Source organism: Palaemon carinicauda, chromosome 30 (assembly GCF_036898095.1).
Source record: "Palaemon carinicauda isolate YSFRI2023 chromosome 30, ASM3689809v2, whole genome shotgun sequence".
NCBI lineage: Eukaryota > Metazoa > Arthropoda > Malacostraca > Decapoda > Palaemonidae > Palaemon > Palaemon carinicauda.
Genome location: NC_090754.1, coordinates 97,932,297 through 97,954,918, shown reverse-complemented (window position 1 = coordinate 97,954,918; position 22,622 = coordinate 97,932,297). Strand labels below are relative to the sequence as shown.

Below are 22,622 nucleotides of genomic sequence, written 5' to 3'. Positions count from 1 at the left end.
CGGGTCAGGGAAGAGAGGTGACCAAGAAGGTGAAGCCAATACTGCGCCGGGAGCTCTTCCCGACTGAGGAAGACCTGTGCTATCTCCCTCAGTCTCTGGATCCTTTCGTCTGATGGAAATGCTTTGTGCCATAGGGTGTTTAATCACATGCCTAGGTATACCAGTTCTTGAGAGGGAAGCAGTTGAGACTTCTCGAGGTTTGCCACGATCCCCAGATTCTGGCAAAACCTTAGAAGCTCGTCTCGGTGGCGGAGAAGGGCCGGGCCGCCTCCGAGTCTGCCAGAATCAGCCAGTCGTCCAAGTATCTAAGGAGACGGATGCAGACTCTGTGAGCCCAAAATGATACTAAGGCAAATACTCTCGTGAATACCTGGGGTGCTGTGGAAAGATCGAAACACAGTACTCTGAACTGGTAATGCTTCCGATTGAACATGAATCTCAGATACTTCCTGGAAGACGGGTGAATTGGGATCTGGAAGTATGCGTCCTTTAGATCTAGAGTGCACATGAAGTCCTGGGGTCTTATCGCTTGTCCGACTGTGTTGGCCGTCTCCATCCTGAAAGGTGTCTGTTCGACAAACCTGTTCAGGGCCGAGAGGTTGATGACTGGTCTCCAGTCTCCAGATGCCTTTTTCACAAGAAAGTGTCAACTGCAGAAGCCTGGGGACTTGTCGAGGACCTCCTAGAGAGCGTCCTTCTCCAACATGGACTGGACTTCTGCCCTTAGGGCAAACTCCTGTGCGGATCCCGCACAGGAGTTCGATAGAATCGGCACTCGAGTCAGTGGAGGGAGAGCGAGCGTGAACGGGATGCGATACGCTGAATGAATCGCCTCGACCGTCCAGGGTTCGGCCCCGTGGTGAAGCCACCTCTGCCAGCGGCTTTGCAGGCATCCCCCTACAGGTGGGCAAATGGGAGGATTGCCTGTCTTATTGGGACCGGCCTCGGCCGGATCCCTTCTTAACCTTTCCTCCACGAAAGGACTTTTTGCTGTGAAAGGCCTGCTTCGCACCCTTTTTATCCTGCTGTTTTGGGTCTCTAGCCTTTTTCGGTTGTGGGTTTTGCTGTGCTTCCCGCTGTGGCTGAGAGGGGTAAGATCTAGCTGTTAAGACCTTTTGTATGAGGGAGTCCTGACTGGACTTCCTCCACCTCTCTGCCACCCACTCGACATCCTGGGGATGGAACAAAGAATTGCCCTCAAAAGGAGCATTTCTCAGTCTTGCTACTTTGGCCTGAGGAAGATGTCTATGGAACTTGACAATGACAGCATCTCTCCTCTTCAGGATAGTGTTGGCCCAAAGTTTCACCACCTGATGGGAGAGGAACTCGATGGCCCGAGTGCCAGATAATAGAAAATTATCCAAAGACTTCCTGGGGGACTCCCGAGACAGGTCTTTAGACCACATCAGTTTTCCTAAGGATCCTAACCAGAAATCCAGCCACAAAGTAACCTGCATGGCGTACTTCGCCACCTCCTGGTTTAGAATTTCAGAGGCCGAAAAGGAGACTGGAAGTCCCATAAGTTTCTCGAAGGTGGTGGCCTTCAAGAGTGCCTCTATAGAGTGGTCGAGAGGCAGCGTTGAAAAAGATTCCCCGAGGATCTCGTAGTACCTCGTCTGAAACACATACGGAGGAGGTAGGAGCTTGGAGGACGAGCTGGAGCGGAGAGAGGAGGTGGACCCAGTTGCCTGGGACACTGCCTTCTGTTTGGCACTCTTCAACCCCTTTGACCAGGGCAAAGCTGCACTGGTCCTATGAGGTTTTTGAGTGCCGTAGAACTGGTTAAGGACCGTTTCTTTTCCGTCTAGAGGGGCTCCAGATGGATCTGGAAGTCCATTGATGGAACAGATGCAGGCTTGGACCTGCCAGAAGGCGTGTTTCGACTCCTTCCTCTCATCCTCCGTAAGCTTAGGGCTGGCGGCTGCTGGCAAAGCGTCATCCTCGAGATCGCTCTGCCCTTCCACGTCCGAGCTCTCATCCATAGCAGCCCGGAGTGGGTCGAAGTCGTCAACTGGATAGACTGGTGATAGGGAGACTGCCGAGGAGGTGCTCGCTTCCGGCTGCCTGGGAGGCAGTGAGGAAGGAAGCCTGGCCGAGGATTTGGGGATGGTGAACAAATCCTTCGGTTCCCTCCCACGAAGCCAGAGATCCTCTGACCCCAGGGGCCTAGAGGACTCCGTCGGCTTACAGGTGGAATGTAAGTCCGTTGCGTACGGGGTGAGTCCCGTCTGGTCGCAGGTCGTGCCTCTTTAGACACTATCTCGACCAGTAATGGATGGAAGGAGTCTCCATAGGAAGTAACCCTATCCTTCTTGAGGGGCGAAGGACGAATCCTTTTCCTTTTCCCCTTTGGTCTGGCCTGTGGCATCTTGAACTGCGGGGGGCTACCCTGAGGTTCATGCCTAATCTCCTCCAGAGGTCTTTTGTGAGGGGATGACCGTCTCCCCTTGCCAGAAGGACCCGCCTTTGTGGGATCTTCCGAACTCCCCCTTAGGATTGGCGGGAGAAGAGGACCCTGGGAAGAGAGGAGGCAATAAGGGGATCCTAGGTGTGTCACCTAAGGACTGGGACCGGGGAACGACTCCTTTCATGGCTTGGTGCATTACATTGAATAAGGTGCTAAGCCACGGGGGGTCACGGGCTCCTGAGGAACTAAGGGGGAGGTCCTAATGAAGGCACTGCTCCCTGGGTAGGTTTCCTAACTCTCTTGTCTGAGGGAAGCTTCCCTACAGGCAAGATCGGCACAGGCCTACCCTTAGGGATAGGATCTGGGCTCGGTCGCGCAGGCAACTGTTGTCTCTGTTGAGGCCTAAGGAGCTTGATAGACTGATTGAGCGCGCTCGTGCGCTGAACTGTTGGGAGGCGGAAAGGTCCTCGTGCGCGCGCCCTTCCCGATTGCGCGCACCTTTTTCACGCTCGTGGCGCACATAAGGCAGTTCGCGCGCATAAGGTTGTTCGTGTGCATGGAGCGCAGTATGTTGTTCGTACGCATGGCGCGCAGTAGGTTGTTCGCGCTATGCTTGTTTGAGCACATGGTGAGCAACAGGATGTTCGCGCATATGGCGCCCCATCGGATGAACCCACACGCCATGTTCGCCATTTTGTTTGCACGCGCTAAGTACTCAGGTTACGAGACCCCGAAGGGTCAACGTAACGAGGAACCGAGGTTCCTCTGTCATGAGACCCCGAAGGATCAACGTGACTGACGGTACGAGAACCTGGAGGTTCAACGTTACCTTCGTTACGAGAGCCCAAGGTTCAGTGTAACAGAAACCCAAAGGTTTCAAGTCGCGAGAGCCCGAAGGTTCAGCGTGACGGAGACCCGAAGGACTCCTGCTGTCATGAGAACCCGCAGGATCAACATGACGAGAGCCCGAAGGCTCAGGATCACGCCAGCCCAAAGGGCGATCGTCACAAGCCCCCGAAGGGTCAACGTGAGGAGAACCAGCAGGTTCAAAAAGACGTCTCCTCATAGCCCGAGGTGGAGAAGGGTTACCCACCCCTCCACTCTACGAACCTCCGGAGAGGAACGTTTAACAGACTCCGCCCGAGGGGGAGACTGATTAAGGTCTCCAGATAATTCCTCCGCAGGGGAGGAGAGTTCACCCGAAGGAGAACTACCCTTACAACAAGGTTCTCTTTCCGCCCCTGGAGGAGAACCTAAAGTGTAAGGAGATTGCCGATGTACAGAGGCAATCTTCTCTCGCGAACGAGAGTTATGTTTCCCCGAAGGGGAAGCTTGCCTTGGAGAGAGCCCTGCCACCGCCCCTGGTGGGTTAGCTAACTCCTCGGTGTCGGAACCAGACTCTCGGCCTGACCGATGGGCAACAGCGCCTGCATCCAGAAGAGGAGGATCGACCCCCGCAGAGGAAGGAGATGACTGCCTTTTCTCTGCTCCCCTTCAGAGGAGTTCGAGGAGAACTTACTTCGAAGGGGGATCGTCGACGCCCAGTGATGGCCACAAAGACACAAGGTCTGGAAAGGAACAGGCGCTCCCTGGGGGAAGAGAAGGAGCCGACTCACTAGGGGAGCCGCCATCCTCGCCTATCCCACAGGGTTGACCTGGAGTCACAAGCCCTCCGCTACTGCTCAACCGTGCCCCGGAAGGGCCTGGTTGAGGATTAGCTTCGGGCAGAGATTTGGGCATAGAGGAAGCAGAAGCCCGCGATTTCTTTGATTTCGAGGAAGACCCCGAAAGCGAAGATTCGTGTTTAGACTTCTTCTTCTTATGTGCAAACCTCTCCCACTGGGAGGCAGGCCACTCCCTACACTCGGAACAGGCGTTGTACCGCAAACACTGAGTTCCCCGGCAAGCCGGGCATAAAGGGTGTGTGTCCGTCTCTATGGACGACACGAAGGTGCCGCAGCAGCGGCCTTCAATCCCTGGACATGTCCGCATAGCGGGGACGATAACCAAACACACCCCGATACACACAAAAGAAAAAGGAAAAGTAATAAAGTCAAGGCAGTTTGTTTAACGGGAGAGAGAGACGGCAGGTCCACACTCTACTGAGCCAAAAGCAAAAGTAGTCACTCAACCGACAAATGTGAGTGACTAGCTACCCCAACCCACTCCCGCTAACTAGCGGATTGGGTAATTATACCTCACTAAATTGTCTTGGCTGGTTTTCAGCGTTGCTGAAAGTAATACCTTATAAATAGCAAAGGTTTGTATCTGTGTCGGAACAACTACTTAATTAAGTGTATTACAGTATTCACTAGAATTACACATTATTTTTATGAAACTCCCCCGATATCCATATTGCATCTTCTTGCAGCTGTGTTGACATCTACCCCAAAATAAAAATTTTCCATTCTATTCCCTTCAAAAAATTACACCCACCTGATTTTCCTTTTTACTCCTCGCTGGTGCTTAAATAAAACTTCCTTAGTTTGACATGCAATACAAATTGAATTTTGGCTTTGCAGTGCATTTTTAACTCGTATTTGATTCATACCTTTCCTGACTTTGTGTAATGTGAACATATACCGGGTGGTGGCCACATTATTATGCTTATATTTATGGAGCAATGTTCTTCACTCATATTCCTTCTTTTTGAAACCATGGCAGCTGTTAGTTGACTGCTTTGTTTAGCAATTAGAATGTAAGGTAACTTTAAGTTTAGTAACACCTTTACCCTTTTGTACAGTTTGCATTTAGTTTAGAGTAGTCATGAGAAGACTGCATACATTAGGCTGACTTTTAAGTTTTGCATAGTGGTTCTATTTTCTTCTTGTGTTATCTTGGCTAATGACTGGGGTTGAAGCTTAGGTGATCGTGTCCAACCTTTTTTATACCTTTATTATGGCATGAATATTTGATAAATATTTTCAATGCAACTTTTGGAAGCTATAGATTCATGTTTTTATTTCCGGTGAGTCCGGCTCAATTGGAATTTTACATTGTGTATTTTTCTCAGCCTTTAGATGTATTAACATAAGTTGTTTGAGTGAGTTTCTTGCTGTATATGGAAACTTATTTTTCTAGGTTATCAAAACATGTTAAATGAGGTAAATTCTTATTTTAGGTTTCAAGTCTTAGAAATGACTAGTTACATCAATCTTGCCTAGATATTGAATGAATTCTGTTCAGATATTCCATCTTATTGTGTTTTTTTAAATAGAAGTAACTTGGCATGTATGCAAGATGGCATTTACTTTTAATTGAATTTCCTAAGTTATTTCATAATTAGATTGGCAAAATTTTGTTCAAAGATAGTTTCACTGGTCCCTGTACCAGGTGCAGTGTACCAAATCCCATATCACTCATGCTCTCTTAATGGAAGAATGCCTTGCTGAAGTCATTTGTCTTTAACACAGAATATCATTTCCATGTTGGAGTCTCACAATGGGTAAGAGGGCTCTTGACTTGAGAATAATTTTTTCATCAGTTTGACTCAAAATTTTTCTAATACTTTTTCTATGTCTTATTACTACTTAAACCTCATTTATATTTTATCAACTGTCTCCCACCTTGCTGCAGAACCTCTCTTCCCCTTTTTACTGTCTAGATTTTTTGGATAGGATACCATTGCTGAGATTTTTTAACCAATTGTGGGAGCTGTTTAGACCCAACAAGTGTCAATATTCTCATATTAGTACCCTCTTAATGAGAGAATGCCTTGATGAAGTCATTGAGCTTCAGCACGGCATTTCATTCCCGTGCTGAATCTTGGTGACGGGCAAGAGGGCTCTCGAACTTCGGGAAATTGCTCCCCCAGTTCGAATCTAAATTTCTCTCTTTCATCTTTTTCTTCTGCTTAATATTACTTCGACCTTCTCTTAATTTTATCAACTTTCTTTCATCTTGCTGTCCTATCTCTATGATTATTATTTTTCTTAGTTATATATATATGTAGATGTATGCATATATATATATATTTATTTATTGTATTTGTTCATTTATTTATTTATCTATTTTTTTTTTTCTATTTTATTTAAATGGCGTGGATATTTCCACATTCGTTATTACTGCCTGCTTAGATGAATGGGAGAAGGGATCACGGTTGGGAGGTATTCGCATTCAAAGCTATATATGAGAGTATTGGATGATCTCAGCCATCCCAAAGATGGTTTGGACCTTTTTGGCGGAACTACTCTCAAGGGTTGGGTCATCGGAATCCAGGGGGATCCAATCCTTGAGGTGGGACTCTTGGCTTTTGGCCGGAAGCCCATCATTACAGATATGGGGAGGATGATTCCATATTACTTTGGTCTCAGTCCTAACAGGCGGGTTTAGCTTACACCTGTGCCTCTATATCTGTTTTGATGCTATCCTTCGGGTAGGGTATGGAGTGGACCATCTGGGAAATATACTCTCATTGTGCCGATAGTGGAGAATGCAAATTTCCTTTCCAACGTATGATACTTTCTTATAAATTCTCAAGCAGGTACCCCAACAAAACAACAAAAAACCTGAAAATCCCATCCTTAAATATGGACCCTTCAAATACTGACTCCCCATCCCCTGGATTTGCTGACTCCCCCCCGGCACTGTTGACGACTTCTGCTACTGTAATTAAGGAAAACTCTGTTGACGACCTTCGAACTAAAAAGGACCACTCTACTGATGTTAAAAAATCTAGCAATTTGGGTAACACAGGGAAACTACGATTCCTTCATGTTTCCCAAATCCCATTAGAGACAAATTATGATGATATATATAGAGCATTTGAGTGCTATGGATTGATAAAGGAAATAAGGATGAGACTTGGAGATGAAAAATGGGACTCTTGGATATCTTTTGAAAGTCACGATGAGGCGTTTAATGCCATAAGTAATATTAGTAGTATCAAAATTAACGAATTGAACATCATGGGAGCTCTTTGTGATAAGGTCCCAAAGGAATTGGATGTGTACAAACCTGCTGATTGGTTTGAAAAAGATAGAAATGTACCCATGCCTTCACAGAGAAAACCCAAACCACCAATGTGGCTCTTAGCTGAACCTAAAGGGATAATAGGGAATTATTTTAAGATATGTAAGTTTATCCAAAAAAAAGTAGGAACCATAGCACCTGGAGATATATCTCGTTTTGGGAAGAACAGTTATCTCATCCATGCCAAATCTTCGACTCAGTCTGCAATACTGTCTAACTTACAGACAGGCAGTGATGAAATTACATTGGAAATGAAACCTCATCTTAATTTTAGTTATGGAAGGGGAGTGGTCTTTAATAAGGACCTATACGAATTTACAGAGGAGGAGATACTTTCTATGTGTCCATTAAATGTATGGAAAGTGCATAAGATTCCTGGAACTTCAATGATTATACTCACTTTCCAGGATGCTGATGTACCTTTCCATATTTTTATTGAAAATGAAAGGATTAAAGTTCGGCCTTTCAAACAAAAGCCCCTGCAATGTTTTAATTGTTTTAAATTTGGACACCCATCCAAAGTTTGTAAAAATGGAAAATTGTGTGGTATTTGCTCCAAAACTTATCATGGAGAATGTACACTTGAGGCCAGGTGTTCAAATTGCAATTTGAATCATAAATCAACTGATAGGAGATGCGAACTGTATAAGTTGGAGGAAGCTGCCCTAAACAAATCAAGTTTAGAACACATAAGTGTGGGACATGCAAAAAGATTGTTGAATAAATCAACCAGCTATGCAAAGGCCTTAAAATCAAAGGTAAATTTACCACAGGAGACAGCAACCCCACCTAGCACTGCCAGTAATCCTAAGAAAAGAAATACAACCTCTGATAATAAAGTACTGCATGACAAGGTAATCATATCGCCTTCTGAGGCTTTGCCACAGCGTATTAAAAATGGGTCATTGCCCATTTCTGTACAGCCTTCGTCCCCCATTGCCAGCAATAGTACTAACCTCTCCCAGGCCATGTCCTTGCCTGATTTGATGGAGATGCCACCTGACACCAAGTTACCAGGTGCACCTGTATTGGGGAAGGTGCAAAAACCTGGTAGCTCAAAACCTACTAATCGGAAAAGAGAGAGACCTCCATCTCTCTCGCCCCCCTCCATAAGAAATATCAAAATTACGACGTCAAATAAGTATGATGATTTGTCAGTTGATATTTCTGATCTGGAAGTCAATTTAAATAAATCGGAAATTCAAGTGGAGGTCCACCAACCTCCTCAACAATCAGATCAAAAAGACAAAAAGAAAATCATAAATTCTAAACCCAATCTATCAAGACCCTCTTTAATAAAACCACCAAAAAATAGTGTTAGATCAAACACTGCTAATGGGAAGACTCCATCCAAGGGGTCTACCAAATTATAAACCATAGTTTTTTCCTCCATTTTGCAATGGAATTGTCAGGGTTTAAGGGCCAAATATGAAGAACTTAAGCTCCTTATTCATGAGCATTCCCCCATAATTATTTGTCTACAGGAGAGCAAACTTGATCATAATACCCCTTGTCCTCGCGAATACATTAGTTATAGGACACCATATGATCACCAAGTGGGGAGCCATGGCGGAAGTCTCATATACGTTCGTCGAGATGTTCCCCAAGTTTCTCTGTCTATTCGTACACCTCTGCAGGCAGTGGTTGTACAGATCGACATAGGGCGAAAATATACAATTTGTTCTCTGTACTTGCCTCCAAATGATAACATTTTGTATGACAACTTAGTGGAGGTGATTCAACAACTCCCTCAACCTTTCCTTTTACTTGGAGATTTGAATGGTAGACACCCTTTGTGGGGTGATGTTTTAGCAAACACGAGGGGAAATATCATATCATCAATTGTGGAAAATGAAGATGTGGGACTCCTTAATACAGGAGAGCCCACACACTTTCATGTCCAGACAGGTACCTTGTCATGTATTGACCTATCAATCGTAAGCTCTAATTGCCTTCTCGACTTCGATTGGAGAACATTAGATGATTGGCATACTAGTGATCACGCACCAATCATTATAAACTCCAACAATGGTCCACCTTTACAGGGATCGCCACGATGGAATCTTGACAAGGCGGACTGGGATAAATTTCGTGAACTAAGCGAAATTGAGGGGGATGCAGGACAAGTTGAAAATATCGATGATGCCATAGACTTACTGAATGGAACTCTCCATACAGCAGGAGTCAATTCAATTCCCAAAACAACAGGGTTATTCAAACGACGACCCGTCCCGTGGTGGTCTTCAGAACTAACTGCCCTCCACAGAGCCACAAGAAGATCTCTAACACGATTGCGTAGACGCAGAACTGATGAGAATTTAATTATGTACAAGAAATGTAGAGCACAGTTCCGTCGTGCCATGAAAGAAGCAAGGCGCCAGTCATGGATGTCTTTTGTTTCCTCCATTAACAGTAGGACACCACCATCTGCTGTGTGGAGGAAAGTAAAAAAGATAGCTGGCAAATTCACCCCCAACCCACCACCAGTGTTGAAGGTGAATGGCCAGTATGTAACCGAAGCAAATGATGTTAGCAATGCCCTGGCTAATCATTTTTCAAATGTATCCAGCAAGTGTGAAGGAGCCCCTGGTCACCAGTATAGGAGCACTGAAGAAAAGAAAATTTTAAATTTTGCAACAAGAAGGGAAGAGTCGTATAATTCTCCTTTCACTGAAAGAGAATTTGATTCCGCACTTGCTCATTGCAATGATACAGCCCCTGGACCCGATGGAATTCCATATGCAATGATTAAACATGTACATTTTAATACAAAGCTATTTATTTTAAGTATTATTAATAGAATATGGCATGATCATAGTTACCCAAGTGTTTGGGAACTAGCCATTATTTTAGCCTTTTTAAAACCCGGTAAAGACAAGTTTTTAGCAGCAAACTATCGTCCAATTGCATTGACATCTTGTTTATGTAAAATCATGGAGAAGATGGTCAATGCAAGGCTGGTGTGGTACCTTGAAAAGAAAGGTATTTTATCACCGATTCAATGTGGATTCCGAAAAATGCACTCAACGACTGATGTGTTGATACGACTAGAGTCTTCTATTTGTGAAGCCTTTGCTTCCAAACAGCACCATGTTACAGTATTTTTTGACCTTGAAAAGGCATATGATACCACATGGAGATATGGTATTCTTAAAACCATTCATGAATTGGGATTGAGAGGAGAGCTGCCACTATTTATTCAGGCATTTCTTTCACGTAGAGTTTTTCAAGTGAGAGTGGGGGAAACTCTATCAGAGAGTAAGTGCCAGGAAGAAGGAGTTCCTCAGGGTAGTGTGCTGAGTGTAACCCTTTTTGCACTAGCAATTAATGGGATATCCTCAGCCATTCCCCAGGATGTTCTCTCAACATTATTTGTGGATGATCTCTCAATATCATTTGCTGGCACTAAAATGGCAATGGTTGAGAGAAAAATCCAACTCTCTATTGATAAAATTATCCAGTGGGCTGACATGAATGGATTTAAGTTCTCGACAAGTAAAACTACCGTTGTCCATTTTTGTCGTATCCGGGGAGTACATCCAGACCCGGATATATACATTAAAAGTCAACGGATACCATGTGCAAGAGAAGCTAAATTTTTAGGTTTGATATTTGATTGTAGGCTTACATGGGTTTCTCACTTAAAAGCATTAAAAGCTAAATGTGTTGAAGCTCTGAATATCTTAAAAGTATTATCCCATACATCATGGGGGGCAGACCGCAATACTATTTTAAAATTGTACAAGGCCTTGATTTTTTCCAAAATTAGTTATGGTTGTGAGGTATATTCTTCAGCCACCTCAAGCCGGTTAAAAATATTAGACTCGATACATCATGCAGGTATTAGATTGTCTACTGGAGCTTTTAAAACCTCGCCTATCCCAAGTCTCCTTGTTGATGCTGGAGAGTTACCTCTAGACCTTTACCGAATGTCTTCCGTTCTTCGGTATTGGTTTAGATTGCAAAGACTCCCTAACTCTCTCGCCTTTCAGACTGCAAGCCTTGTAAGACACGCATCATACTTTGAGTTGCACCCAAAATCTCCTCAACCCTATGGCTTTCGGGTGAAACGATTATTAAATAGTCTGGATATAATTAGAAATAAGGTACTTCCATTCAAGGTATCATCAACGCCTCCATGGAAGTTACCAGAGATATCTTTTTGTAAATATTTTATTGGAGATAAGAAGAATATGTCAGACCTAGAAGCCAGGTCTCTTTTTAATGAACATGTTAAAGAACATAGAGGATCAACTTTTATCTATACTGATGGCTCCAAATCTGATGCTGGCGTTGGATTTGGAGTACATAGTAATGGTTTTAATTGTAGAGGTGCACTTCCTCTGACCGCTTCCATATTTACTGCCGAACTGTATGGCATATTAACCGCTATTGAGAAAATAGCGTTGGAGAAGGAGGGTAATTTTACAATTTTTAGTGATGCAAGGAGTGTCCTTCAAGCTATGGAAGTTTTTAATTCTAATAACCCTCTAGTTTTAAAGATTTTAGAATGGCTTCTCATTATTGGACGGAGAGGTATAACAGTTCAATTTTGTTGGGTTCCAGCACATGTAGGTGTGTCTGGGAATGAGAAGGCAGATTCACTGGCTAAGGAGGCTGCATCCGAGTTGCTGCCAAGAAGGTATCCCATTGCCTGTAATGATTTCTTACCTGTCATCAAGAACTTGGTTTGCAATAAATGGCAACAGCAATGGGATAGTCAAGATGGCAATAAAATGCGAGAGATAACAAATGACATATCTCCTTGGAGGTATAATATGATGCCCCGAAAATGGGAGACGTCTCTTTGTCGTCTCCGTATTGGTCACACTCGGTTGACACACGAGTTTCTGCTGAAGGGCCAACACCAACCGTATTGTGATGACTGCTTAGTACCTCTAACAGTAAGGCATTTGTTGACCGAATGCCCCAATTATAACAACTTGCGGAATAGATATTTGTTTGAGGCTCGAGGTGAGGGTGGCAGGTTCATCCTTGCCAAGATTCTTGGAAATGATGTGTCCTACCATGCAAGTGGCATTTTTAGATTTATTTCAGAAGCAGGTCTTCTGAAAAATATTTAACTTTTATTACATTCAACTTTTATGATTTTAATTGAATACTCTTTTATTTTTTATTTTATTTTATCTTTTATTTTTGTATACATAAATTAAATGTTACCGGCGTCAATGACCTCAGATGTCAGGATGCCTGAAAACTTTAAATCAATCAATCTCATATTAGTATGCAGTACTATACATGAACAGAAATTTGTCCCTTTGGATTCCAGGGGTAAGCTGGTTTGCATACTTTTCTGTTTGCTTGCCGTTATGATTAAAGTGGGGATGACTGTGTGAAATGCTATCAGTCCCATTAAGCAGCTTTGGCTTATACTTGAGACACTCAAAATCATAGTGGTAACATCCCTTTGTGGTAGGATAGGAAGTGGACATTTGGGAGTCAGCTCTCACAGGTGTCATTGGCGGAGGAATTAACTTCAGGAAAGGCTAGTGGGGTCTCTTTAAGGATACCAGACAGTATAATTTTCTTTCCCTAAAACTTTTTTTTTTTTCCATTTGTTTTGTTCATTTTATTATTCCCCCTCCCCAAAAATATAGTGAATAACATTGACAATGTTACCGTTACCCTTGGACCCCTAATGAGCCCTAGACACAGTTGGGAAATTTTGTTGATTACCTAAGAACTAAAAAGGAACACACTCCCAATATTGAGGAAGGTAATGCTAAATCAAGGATTTTGAAAGTTATTCATATTATATATCATGATATACCGAATAATTGTCATTATGAGGCATTTAAACCTTATGGTAAAAGGAGCAGAGCAAAATTAGGATGAATTTTAAAGATGATGACAAATGAGAAGCATGGATCTGATTTAGTAACAAGGACGAAGCTTTTAAAGTAATCTGTAAAATTTCAAAAATAAAAACTGATGATAGTGAGATTACTGGAGTACTATGCAATGCAGCTCCTGGAAACCTGGATATGTATCACCCCAATGACTGGTATCAGAGTGAATCTGTTGACCCTAAAATAAGTTTAATATCAAAGAAAGCCTCAGCCACCAATGTAGATTATTTGAAAATCAAAGGAAGAAGAATATAATCACTTTACGTTTAGTAAGCTAATATAAAAGAACGTGTAGGCACTATAGAATGTGAAGACAATCATAGATTGGACGAGAAATCCATCTTAATTCATGCCAAATCTAAATTGCAGTTATTTATACCGAATAACATAAAAATAGAAAAAAATCTAATGGTGGATATTAAATCAATTTTAAATTTTAGCTATGGAAGAGAGGCAATTTTCAAGAGGGACCTTTATGAGTTTAACGAGTAGGAAATCTTGGATATGTGTCCTAAAGAAATATAGAAGCTTCATAAGATTCCCAGAACCATTATGATAGTTTTTATTTTCAGAGACTATTATGTATTCTCTCATGTATAAATTGAAAGTTAAAGAAGACCGGTTTGCCTTTACAAATGAAACCTTCGCAGTGCTACAATTACTTCAAATTTGGACTTTCATCTAGGGTATGTAAAAAGGAAAAGATCTGTGACAATTGTTCTGATCTTGAACATAGACCATGCACTTCGGTTGCAAAGTGCACTAATTGTAGCCAGTATCACAAGCCAACATCAAATAGAAGACGCAACAGTTCAGAAGTCAGATGCAGAGTTTATCAGTGGAGGATATGCTAGGCGACTTCTGAACAAAACAAAAAGTTATGCCAAGGCCTTAAATTCTAAGGATGCTGGACATCCAGAAATATACACCACCTATAAAGGTAATGGGAAGCTTTCTCTTTCCAAATAACCTTTAAAGGCAAATACCATGCCTTATGATTTGGAATCAGTGCATCTCATCAAAGAGGCATTGTCCCCTTACTCTGATTCTTCCACAGCTGAGATGTACAACCCTAGGCTATCATCTTTTGCTAGAGGGCAATTAGAAGCACCTGTCACAAAGAAAGTACGTAATCCTAATAGTTATCTATCTTTTAATTGAAAAAGAGGAGACTGCCATCTCTCTCCCCTCCAATTAGAAATGTAAAAAACACTTGTTGCCCATAAGTATGATATTTTATCTGAAAGTAATGGTGATGCATTTTTAAGAAATTTTAATATCAAGATTAATGTTCGGGTCCACCAGCCCCTTCGGCAACTAAATAAGAAGGCTGCTAAGAAAAACGTTAAGCAAAGTTTAGCAAGACAGACTTATACAAAGAGAGTATCAGAGGTTCCCATTAATTCAAAGAACCCCGATAGAAAGGCTTCAACAAAGGAGTCTTCCAATAAGTAAACTATTATTTTCTCTTCAATCTTGTAGTGGAAATGTCAAAGGGTGAGGGGTAAATATAGTGCTGAAGCTCCTAATTCATGAACATTCACCTGTAGTTATATGTCTTCAAGAAACAATGCTAGATGTTTTTATGTTTCCTTTTACACAATTTTAGAAGAATGACTACCATTTCTCTTGAGCAGCACCCCCACTAATTTTAGTGGGGGTGCAGCCAGGTATTGTTTTTTTGACTAATTAAAGTTTAATTAAATGATTATTCAAAATTAAGAAGTACCCACTCTGTTGATAGTTTCAGTCGTTTTTTTTAATTTTTTTTTAATAATGATAACAGAAAATAATATCACACATACTTGTAAAGGGACTGCTGTTGAGCTGACATACTGAAGATAGGCTGATAAGCCCCAATAGAAATCTGAATTGACACATCTTCAGGGGGATTAGGCTGACCCACAGTATTGCTAAGGGCAAAGAGTACCAAAGGAAACCAGATGAGTGCAATGACACCAAAAAGTGCACAGCCTCCCATGCCGTATTTGATGAGCTTGCGTTTCCCTTCGCCTCTTCCTTGGGGATATTCTGCTTCAGCTCGTCTTTCACACTTAAATAAAATTCAGGCATAAGTAAAAATACAGTATAGTGTTAGTACACTGCACATGCAAGCACAATAATTAAAGCATAATAAGAGTAGTATATTCATGGATATTTTCTATTATCATAATACCTTCCTTGTAATGTTGCTTTAAAAATACACTAATATGACAAATTTGAAAGTAGTGTAATTTGTACTTTTTCTAACTAAACAAACCCAAGTTCTTTACAGTACATAGGAGAAAGAAATTAGCATAAGCTAGAATGGCTATAAAAACTTTCAGCAAAATGTCAACAACTGAACCAGTTTTTATCGTGGGTAGAGGGGGAGCATTGGCCCCCTCCCACCCTTGCTCACTCACAGCAACCCCACTTTAATTATAGATGGGACTTACGGGGGTAGGTGTTTGCGGGTAATATTTGTGTAAAGAACTGAGGTTTGTATAGTTAGGATAAATACAAATTACTTTCAAATTTGTCATTTGTTCCAACACAAATACAAACCCTTGTTCTTTACATAGGAAACTCTCCCTATGGAGGGTGGAAGCCCTTCCCAACTGCCTGGAACTTTAATACCCAGGATTGTTGCATCTGAGCATGGAAATGTGTAAGACGAGGATTCTGACACATTGTTAACCAGTGGCATAAAAATGCCAGCTGGTCAATGGCTTGTGCAAAGGTGGGAAGTGAGTGTACAACACCAATGTGACAGCATCGAGGCAAAATATAAGCCATAGATTCCTAAATATACACACTGCGGTTTACCTAGATCCCATCTCCCCCTCGTAACGAGAATGGAGACATAACCATGCATGACACCAGATATATTAGTTAAGCAGCTACATGGAGCTTATCTGGAGTTCAATTGAGATCCAATTGACAGGGAAGACAAATACTGTGCACTAAGATAGGGGAAGGTGAAGAGAAGAAAAGATGCCAGCCATTCTTTCCATTCATCCCGGATTAATCCATAACTCCAGTCCTCGACAAACTGTTAATAGTCCTGGGAGGGAGCAGAAATAGCTACAACACTTGCTGAGCACCCACGACAGGTCCTAGAGAGAATTATTTAGGGATCTATGCATTTCGTTTGTAGGTAGTGGGCTACGAAGGTGGTTCGGTGCATCCATACACCAACTTATAATACTGTACGTGCATCCCAGAAAGATTCTTTCTAAATGTCAGGGATGTGCTTATGCCCCTAACATCATGAGCTCTGGGTTGTGCCCTTCCTTGTTGGGAGTGATGGATTTATGGCTCGGTCAATTACCAGCTTAATCCATGAAGAGATCATGTTCTTTGTGATCTTCACCCTGCCCGTACTGACAAACAGATGTTTTGTATGAGACCGAGCTTCGCTTGTGAATTGAGATAGCACCTTAGCGCTCTGCACAGGATATAAAAGCAGCTGATTGGGATCATTGGTTACTTTCTAAAGACTCGAAATCCAAAAGAATGTAAATTTTGGGGTTTACAATAATAGGATTTTGAGTCTTCATAAAGAACTCATGGACAAAGTTGAATGAAACCTGCCCCAATCCCCTTGAAGGGGAGATGTCATAGGAAAGACCATGCAGCTCATAGACTCTCTCAGCTGAGGCCAGGGTGAGCAAAAAGACCGTCATAAGAGTCAAGAATTGGTCAGAGGCTCAACTCTGTGATTTGTATGGGCTTCTTTAATGGAACGCAGGACTTTCGTGATGTTTTGGAGGTGGTCTATCTTCTGATTGGGAGCAAGCTTGCTGAAAGCTCCAGCTCTTTATGAGCATGGACAACACATAGACGTCCAGGTTGTCCCATGGATGTTGAAAGGCATCTTGGAATTCCGCCTGTTGGTCCAATACTGGCAAGCAGTGCATCAGATGTTTCCAGTTTATGGACGAAGCAAACAGATCTATGGTTGGCAAACCCAACAAAGTCATTAATTTGTTTGCTATACGAGGCCTCGAAGACCACTCGGATCCAACAATCGGTGAGTCTGCCAAAATGTGTTTTGTCTGATATAAACTGGGCTGACAGTGATCGCAGTGTCCTTTGTCCAAGGCAAGATTTCTACAACTAGTTGGCAAATTTGCTATGAAATGGTACCTCCTTGTTTATTTAAGTACGCCAGTACGGTTGTGTTGTCGTTCATCAACAATGTTAAAGAGCAAGGTACATTACTCTCAACTCCAGGGAGTTTATATGGCAAAGCCGATCTGACACGGACAGCAGTCCATAGGCCATGCGATGTAGCAGGCGAGGCCCCCCCCCCTCCCTTCTTTTGATGCATCTGTGAAGAGCATCAAATCCAGGGGAGGAGAAAGGTCTATGCCTCTGAAAAGGATGAAGTCGAGACTCCACCAACTCGTGTGTCTCTTTTGCTCTGTCCCCACTATAATACGCATTCCAGGAGGGTCCCTGTCCTGAGACCAAAAGCTCTTCAGTTGCTATTGAAATGAACGCATGCAAAGACGATTGTTTGACACTAGGCTCGTTAATGAGGCCAGGTGCCCTAACAGTCACTGCCACTGGTGGGCTGGCAACAAGTATTTCTGGAGGGAATTTTGTGACATTTCTTTGAATATTGTGGTTCTGTCCTGTGAAGGGAAGGCTTTGGTTTGAATGGCTTTTTAACCTCTTTCCCAGTTTTATCTTGTCATGATTTGGCTCTAAGTTCAACTTCTCCCTGTTTACCATGATCCCCTGATCAAGGCAAAACAGGAGAAGTCTGTCTCGATGGAGGAAAAGGGTCTCCACTGAGATTGCCTGGATCAGCCGGTTGTCTAGATAACGAAGGAGATGAATGCCATTGACATGAACCCAGGCTGAAACTAAAGTGAACACTATTGTGAACACTTGAGGAGTTATTGACAGGCCGAAGCACACCATCCTGAATTGGTATACCTTGTTGTGCAATATGAATCAGAAGTACTTCCTTGAGGAAGGATGGACCGGGATTTGGAAATACGCCTCCTTCAGGTCCACTGACATCATAAAGTCCTTTGGTCTTATGGGCTGTCTGACCATGGCTGCGGTCACCATCTTGTTGGATGAACTCATTCAGAGCCTAGAGGTCGATGGCCGGTCTCCAGCCTTCAGATGCTTTTTCTACAAGAGAGAGTTGACTAAAAGTCTGGGGACCTGTCGAGAATCTCTTGGAGAGTGCCCTTCACTAACATGGTCTGGACTTCTGCCCGAAGGGCTTTGTCCTTCGGTGATCCCGTCGTGAAGGACAACAATCTCATTGGGGGACGAATCAGGGGAGGAGGAGAGCTGGTGAATAGGATAACTTAACCCGATCAGAGGACATATACTGTACTGTCCATGGTTCAACCTCGTGGCATTGTCACCCGAGTCTCAGGCATCTCCCTCTGGTAGTACTGTGGGAAGGAAGCCATCTCTAGTGGGGACGTCGACCACATCCGCCAGGTCTCCCCCCATTGTCCTCTGGCTCTCTTGCCCTGAAACGGCAACCTTTGGGGATTACCCTTAGTGCTGAAGAAGCCTTAGGGCCGGCAGGTGCCGACAAGGAAGGCCGAGATGTAACGGCCCTGTGGAGGAGGGAGTCTTGACTTGCCTTCCTCTACTTCTCGGTCACTGCCTCAACGTCCTTGAGAGGAAATAAGGATGCTGATCTTTCTAGGGAGTTACAGAGAAAATTTATCTCCCTCCTCGGCACCTGTCTGTGGAACTTGGAGACGACGGAATATCATCCCTTCAAGACCTAATTGGCCTACTAATTAGCTGCATTATAGGTTAGAGCCCCATTGCCCTTGTCCCAGTAAGAACGATGCTCTTACAAACCTTGAGTGTCTCAGGGTCAGCCAAGTTTTTTATGTTAGCCAAAATCTTCACTGTCCCATTGTCCATCCAAGAGGAGGCCTGAAGTTAGCGTTTGCTAATCTTCTCCTTGTTCAAGGCATCAGTGGGTGTGAAAACCACTGATTGGGCTCCTAAATTATATGCATTCAAGCCCTGGGCTTGAGCTGAAACTGCTGTATTTATGGCAATGAAGAAGGGTCGTCATTAAGGATGTAATAATTCCTCTGCCTCACAAGTGGAGGGGGAAATAGTTTCATAGAATGGCCAGCCCTAAGGAAGCCCTTTCTCACAGAGCTTACAAGTGACCCAGCTGCGAGTTCAGACTGTGGTAGCTCTAACCGTGGTGTATTAGCCCTAAGAGCCTGGCATAGGACATCTATAACAGCATCTCTCCACTTAGGAGGGAGTAAGGAATCTCGCTAAGGCCGTTAACCTGTCTCATGCAAGCCAGAACTCGCAAGTAGGTAGACTCTGATTCCCCTTCCTGTGTCAGGAACCTTCAGGCTGGCTGGAACTTGTGGATTGTCCACAGAATTGCAAGATTCATCAACTTCCTCCATCTCAAAACCAGGACCTGGTCAAGTTTGACATGGGTCATCATAATTGGGTATAGCCACTGGGGAACGAGGCCTAGGAGGGTCGACTCCTGCCTTATGAGATGTAAAAGAGTCTGCAGTGCATTGAACCTGCTTCTGGAGACTAGGGTCTTTTAAAAGCTTGTAAGCCCAATTTTTAGGAAGCGCGTTCAAGCCTGTAGGAGTCAGTAAATGAGACCTCCCTCAGAGATCTCAATCCCCTGTGGGTCCAGTGAAAGAAGGTGTCCCAGAGAGGTGCAGTGTCCTGCCTCTTCTTGCATGATCCCTGAAAGCAGGCATGCTATCGAAGTCTGCTTTAAAGATCTCCCGCAACAACAGCAACTCCCTAGAGACCGCTGTAGGCTTGTGAGTGGGCTGCAAAGCCTGAACAGGAGCACACGACTGTATTTGGCATGCTATAGCTGCGCTTTATTGGATGGCGCATGCCTCAGAGGTGCGCGACTGGATAGCGGGTGCTACATGTACGACATAAGCTACCTCCTTTGTAGAGACAAACTCTACAGATCTTAAGCGAGCCCGATCTAAAAGGGGGGAAGAGCGCATAGCATTAGCGAGTGGCTGTAATGCATGCTATTCCTGAGCAGGTAAAGATTGCTTTAGGGGTTCAGAGTGCAAGCAAGGCACTGGTGATTACACGTGGTGCGCAGTGCTCTCAACCCAGACAGGTGAGCGCACCTGGGTGAGCCTCGCAAGACAGCAGTTGAGCTCTGGGTAAAACACCTGTCTGTCAGATGATCACTGGTAGAATCCGACGCATGTTCCGAGGAGCTTAGCTTTGTAGGGCTAGAGTGTGCAGATGACAAGTCATGCTGGCTCTACTGAGTTACCTGAGGAGATGACCTCCCAGGTGGGGATAACCTCTCATGTTTGCGTGGACATCGGAAGGTCTCCGAAGGGTTGATGTGCTCAGAAGGAAGAGGATGGGGAAGCCTATCTTTGGAGTGAGGTTACCCTGAAGGGTGAGCATGCTGGGGGGGAACACTTGCCTTAGTGATAATTGGGAAGAACAATCAAGGTTATCCTTGTGGTGAGCAAATTCACCCCGAAGGATACGTGCACTAAGGGAACACTTGCCTGAGTGCTACCCCTAGGAGGACGAGCAAGCTTATTCTTGCTGGCTTCCCTGAAGGGTGAGCACACTGGGGCAACGTTCCCCAGTGCTACCCTACAGATACTACGATGCAAGAGGATCTGCTGCAGAGGGCGAAGGTCTTGGGGGGGGGGGCAAGAGACTGAGTAGAAGGGACTCCATTCCTTCTGTTGGCTTTTGAGGTAGAAGTGCTGAAGCCTGAAACCAACCCCAGCAGAAACAGAAGGAATGTCCTACTGTGCCCCACGTAACAACATCTCAAATAACCTATCGTTCAATGGGGAACCAGAATTTTCCAAGGACAGCCACAGGACATGTAGAGTGTCACATGATGCAAACTCGCCAGGGGAGGAAGGTTCTGCAGCCTCCCTAAGGGAGACAAGAGGAACCTTCTGACCCTAGGGGTAAACGGCTATCACTCTTACTCGATCGCCCTCCAGTGAGGCCGAACGAGAAGCAAAGGGGAGGGTACTAAGAGAAGGAGGAAGTCCTCTGGATTTCTTTGACTTCGAGGAAGACTCCCAAGATGAAGAATTCCTTTTGGACTTCTTCCTCCTCCTCTCGTTGCACCACTCCCATAAAAAGGATGACCACTCCTGACATTCATCGTATACAGATAAGAGATGCCTTCGTGTAGGAATGTCCTCTGCATAAAGAGCAAAGCCAGCGAGGATCTGTTCCACCACTGCCCTATAGGTACCGTAAGACACCCGCATGTCGGCAACCTCACAAGGTTAACCACTTACGCCTAAAAGAGAAAACAAAAAATTAACTAGTCTATATAAGGAAAGCCATTTACAGGAGCATGAAAGAGAAAGTTCACTCTCAACCACAACTAAATTTAAGTGGGGTTGATTTGAGTGAGCCGGAGGGCGGGTTGGTACTTCCCCGTTACCTACTGGTTACACCGGTTTGGTTGGTGGCACATCGTTAAAGTTTTTATAGCCATGTTCCACCTTATATCAATTTACATCTCCTATGTAAAGAACGACGGTTTGTATTCAGAAAATAATTAGGATTTTCAACATATGAACTGAAAGCTACCCACTCCCCAAAAATAGTACATACAGTATATATACTGTAAATGCAAAATCAGTGCACTTTATCTCAATGAAAGTAAGTATTATAGTGTAACTCACCTTGAGCTGGAAAATATGTGAAAATACATCTTCCATCTTGACCCAGTCACTGAGGTTCATACTGGTATCCGTCCAAATCCAGTCCATTAAAGTACGGAGTTCAAAGAGAAACGGGACATTCATAAACCTGGAAATAATTTAAAGGACTGGAGTATGAATTGTTTAGTATTAATGATTTGTCATGAAAAATAAATGAAGAATGAAGCTAAGTAATGTTTGAGCTCATTTGATAATACGGATCTGTGACTGAAAAAACCTGTACAACTGTAATAATATTGTTGTTAATAACTAGTATAATTCATTTGATATTGTGGACCTCTGACTGAAAAAACTTAAACAACTGTAATAACGTTAATAACTTATAAATCAATCTATGAGTAAAACTGAACTGAATATTATAAATAAAAAACTACAGTATTACATTTTCAATGAGATTTACACAAACTTATAACTAATACCTACATTCGGAAGGCAAATAGGTTGAGGTAGTTGTACTGTTTGCAGAGGAAATTCCCTAGAATTCTCGTAGGATAACCACATCGTATTTGGTAGGCAGACAGGAGCAAATTAAGACACTTGACCATGTACCAAATCTGAGGGGGCCGCTTGGCGTTAAATTCCCTAATGAAAGAAACGAGTACATCACAGCAGGCTCAAGATCTAAGTTATTAACTTCTCAGGAAATATACAGTATCCAAGTTA

At 43.6% G+C, this 22,622-nt stretch overlaps 1 protein-coding gene across 1 annotated transcript in view; it reads right to left on the bottom strand.

Annotated features, from left to right (window-relative positions):
- LOC137623661 (piezo-type mechanosensitive ion channel component 1-like) overlaps window positions 1-22,622 on the bottom strand; it is a 160,429-nt gene that overhangs the window by 65,998 nt on the left and 71,809 nt on the right. Inside the window, exons 11-13 of the mRNA XM_068354492.1 lie at window positions 22,383-22,541; window positions 21,921-22,047; window positions 15,054-15,301 (exon numbers count right to left, since the gene is read on the bottom strand). Of these exons, the coding sequence (XP_068210593.1) occupies window positions 15,054-15,301; window positions 21,921-22,047; window positions 22,383-22,541 (534 nt within the window). The remainder of the gene's footprint in view (window positions 1-15,053; window positions 15,302-21,920; window positions 22,048-22,382; window positions 22,542-22,622) is intronic.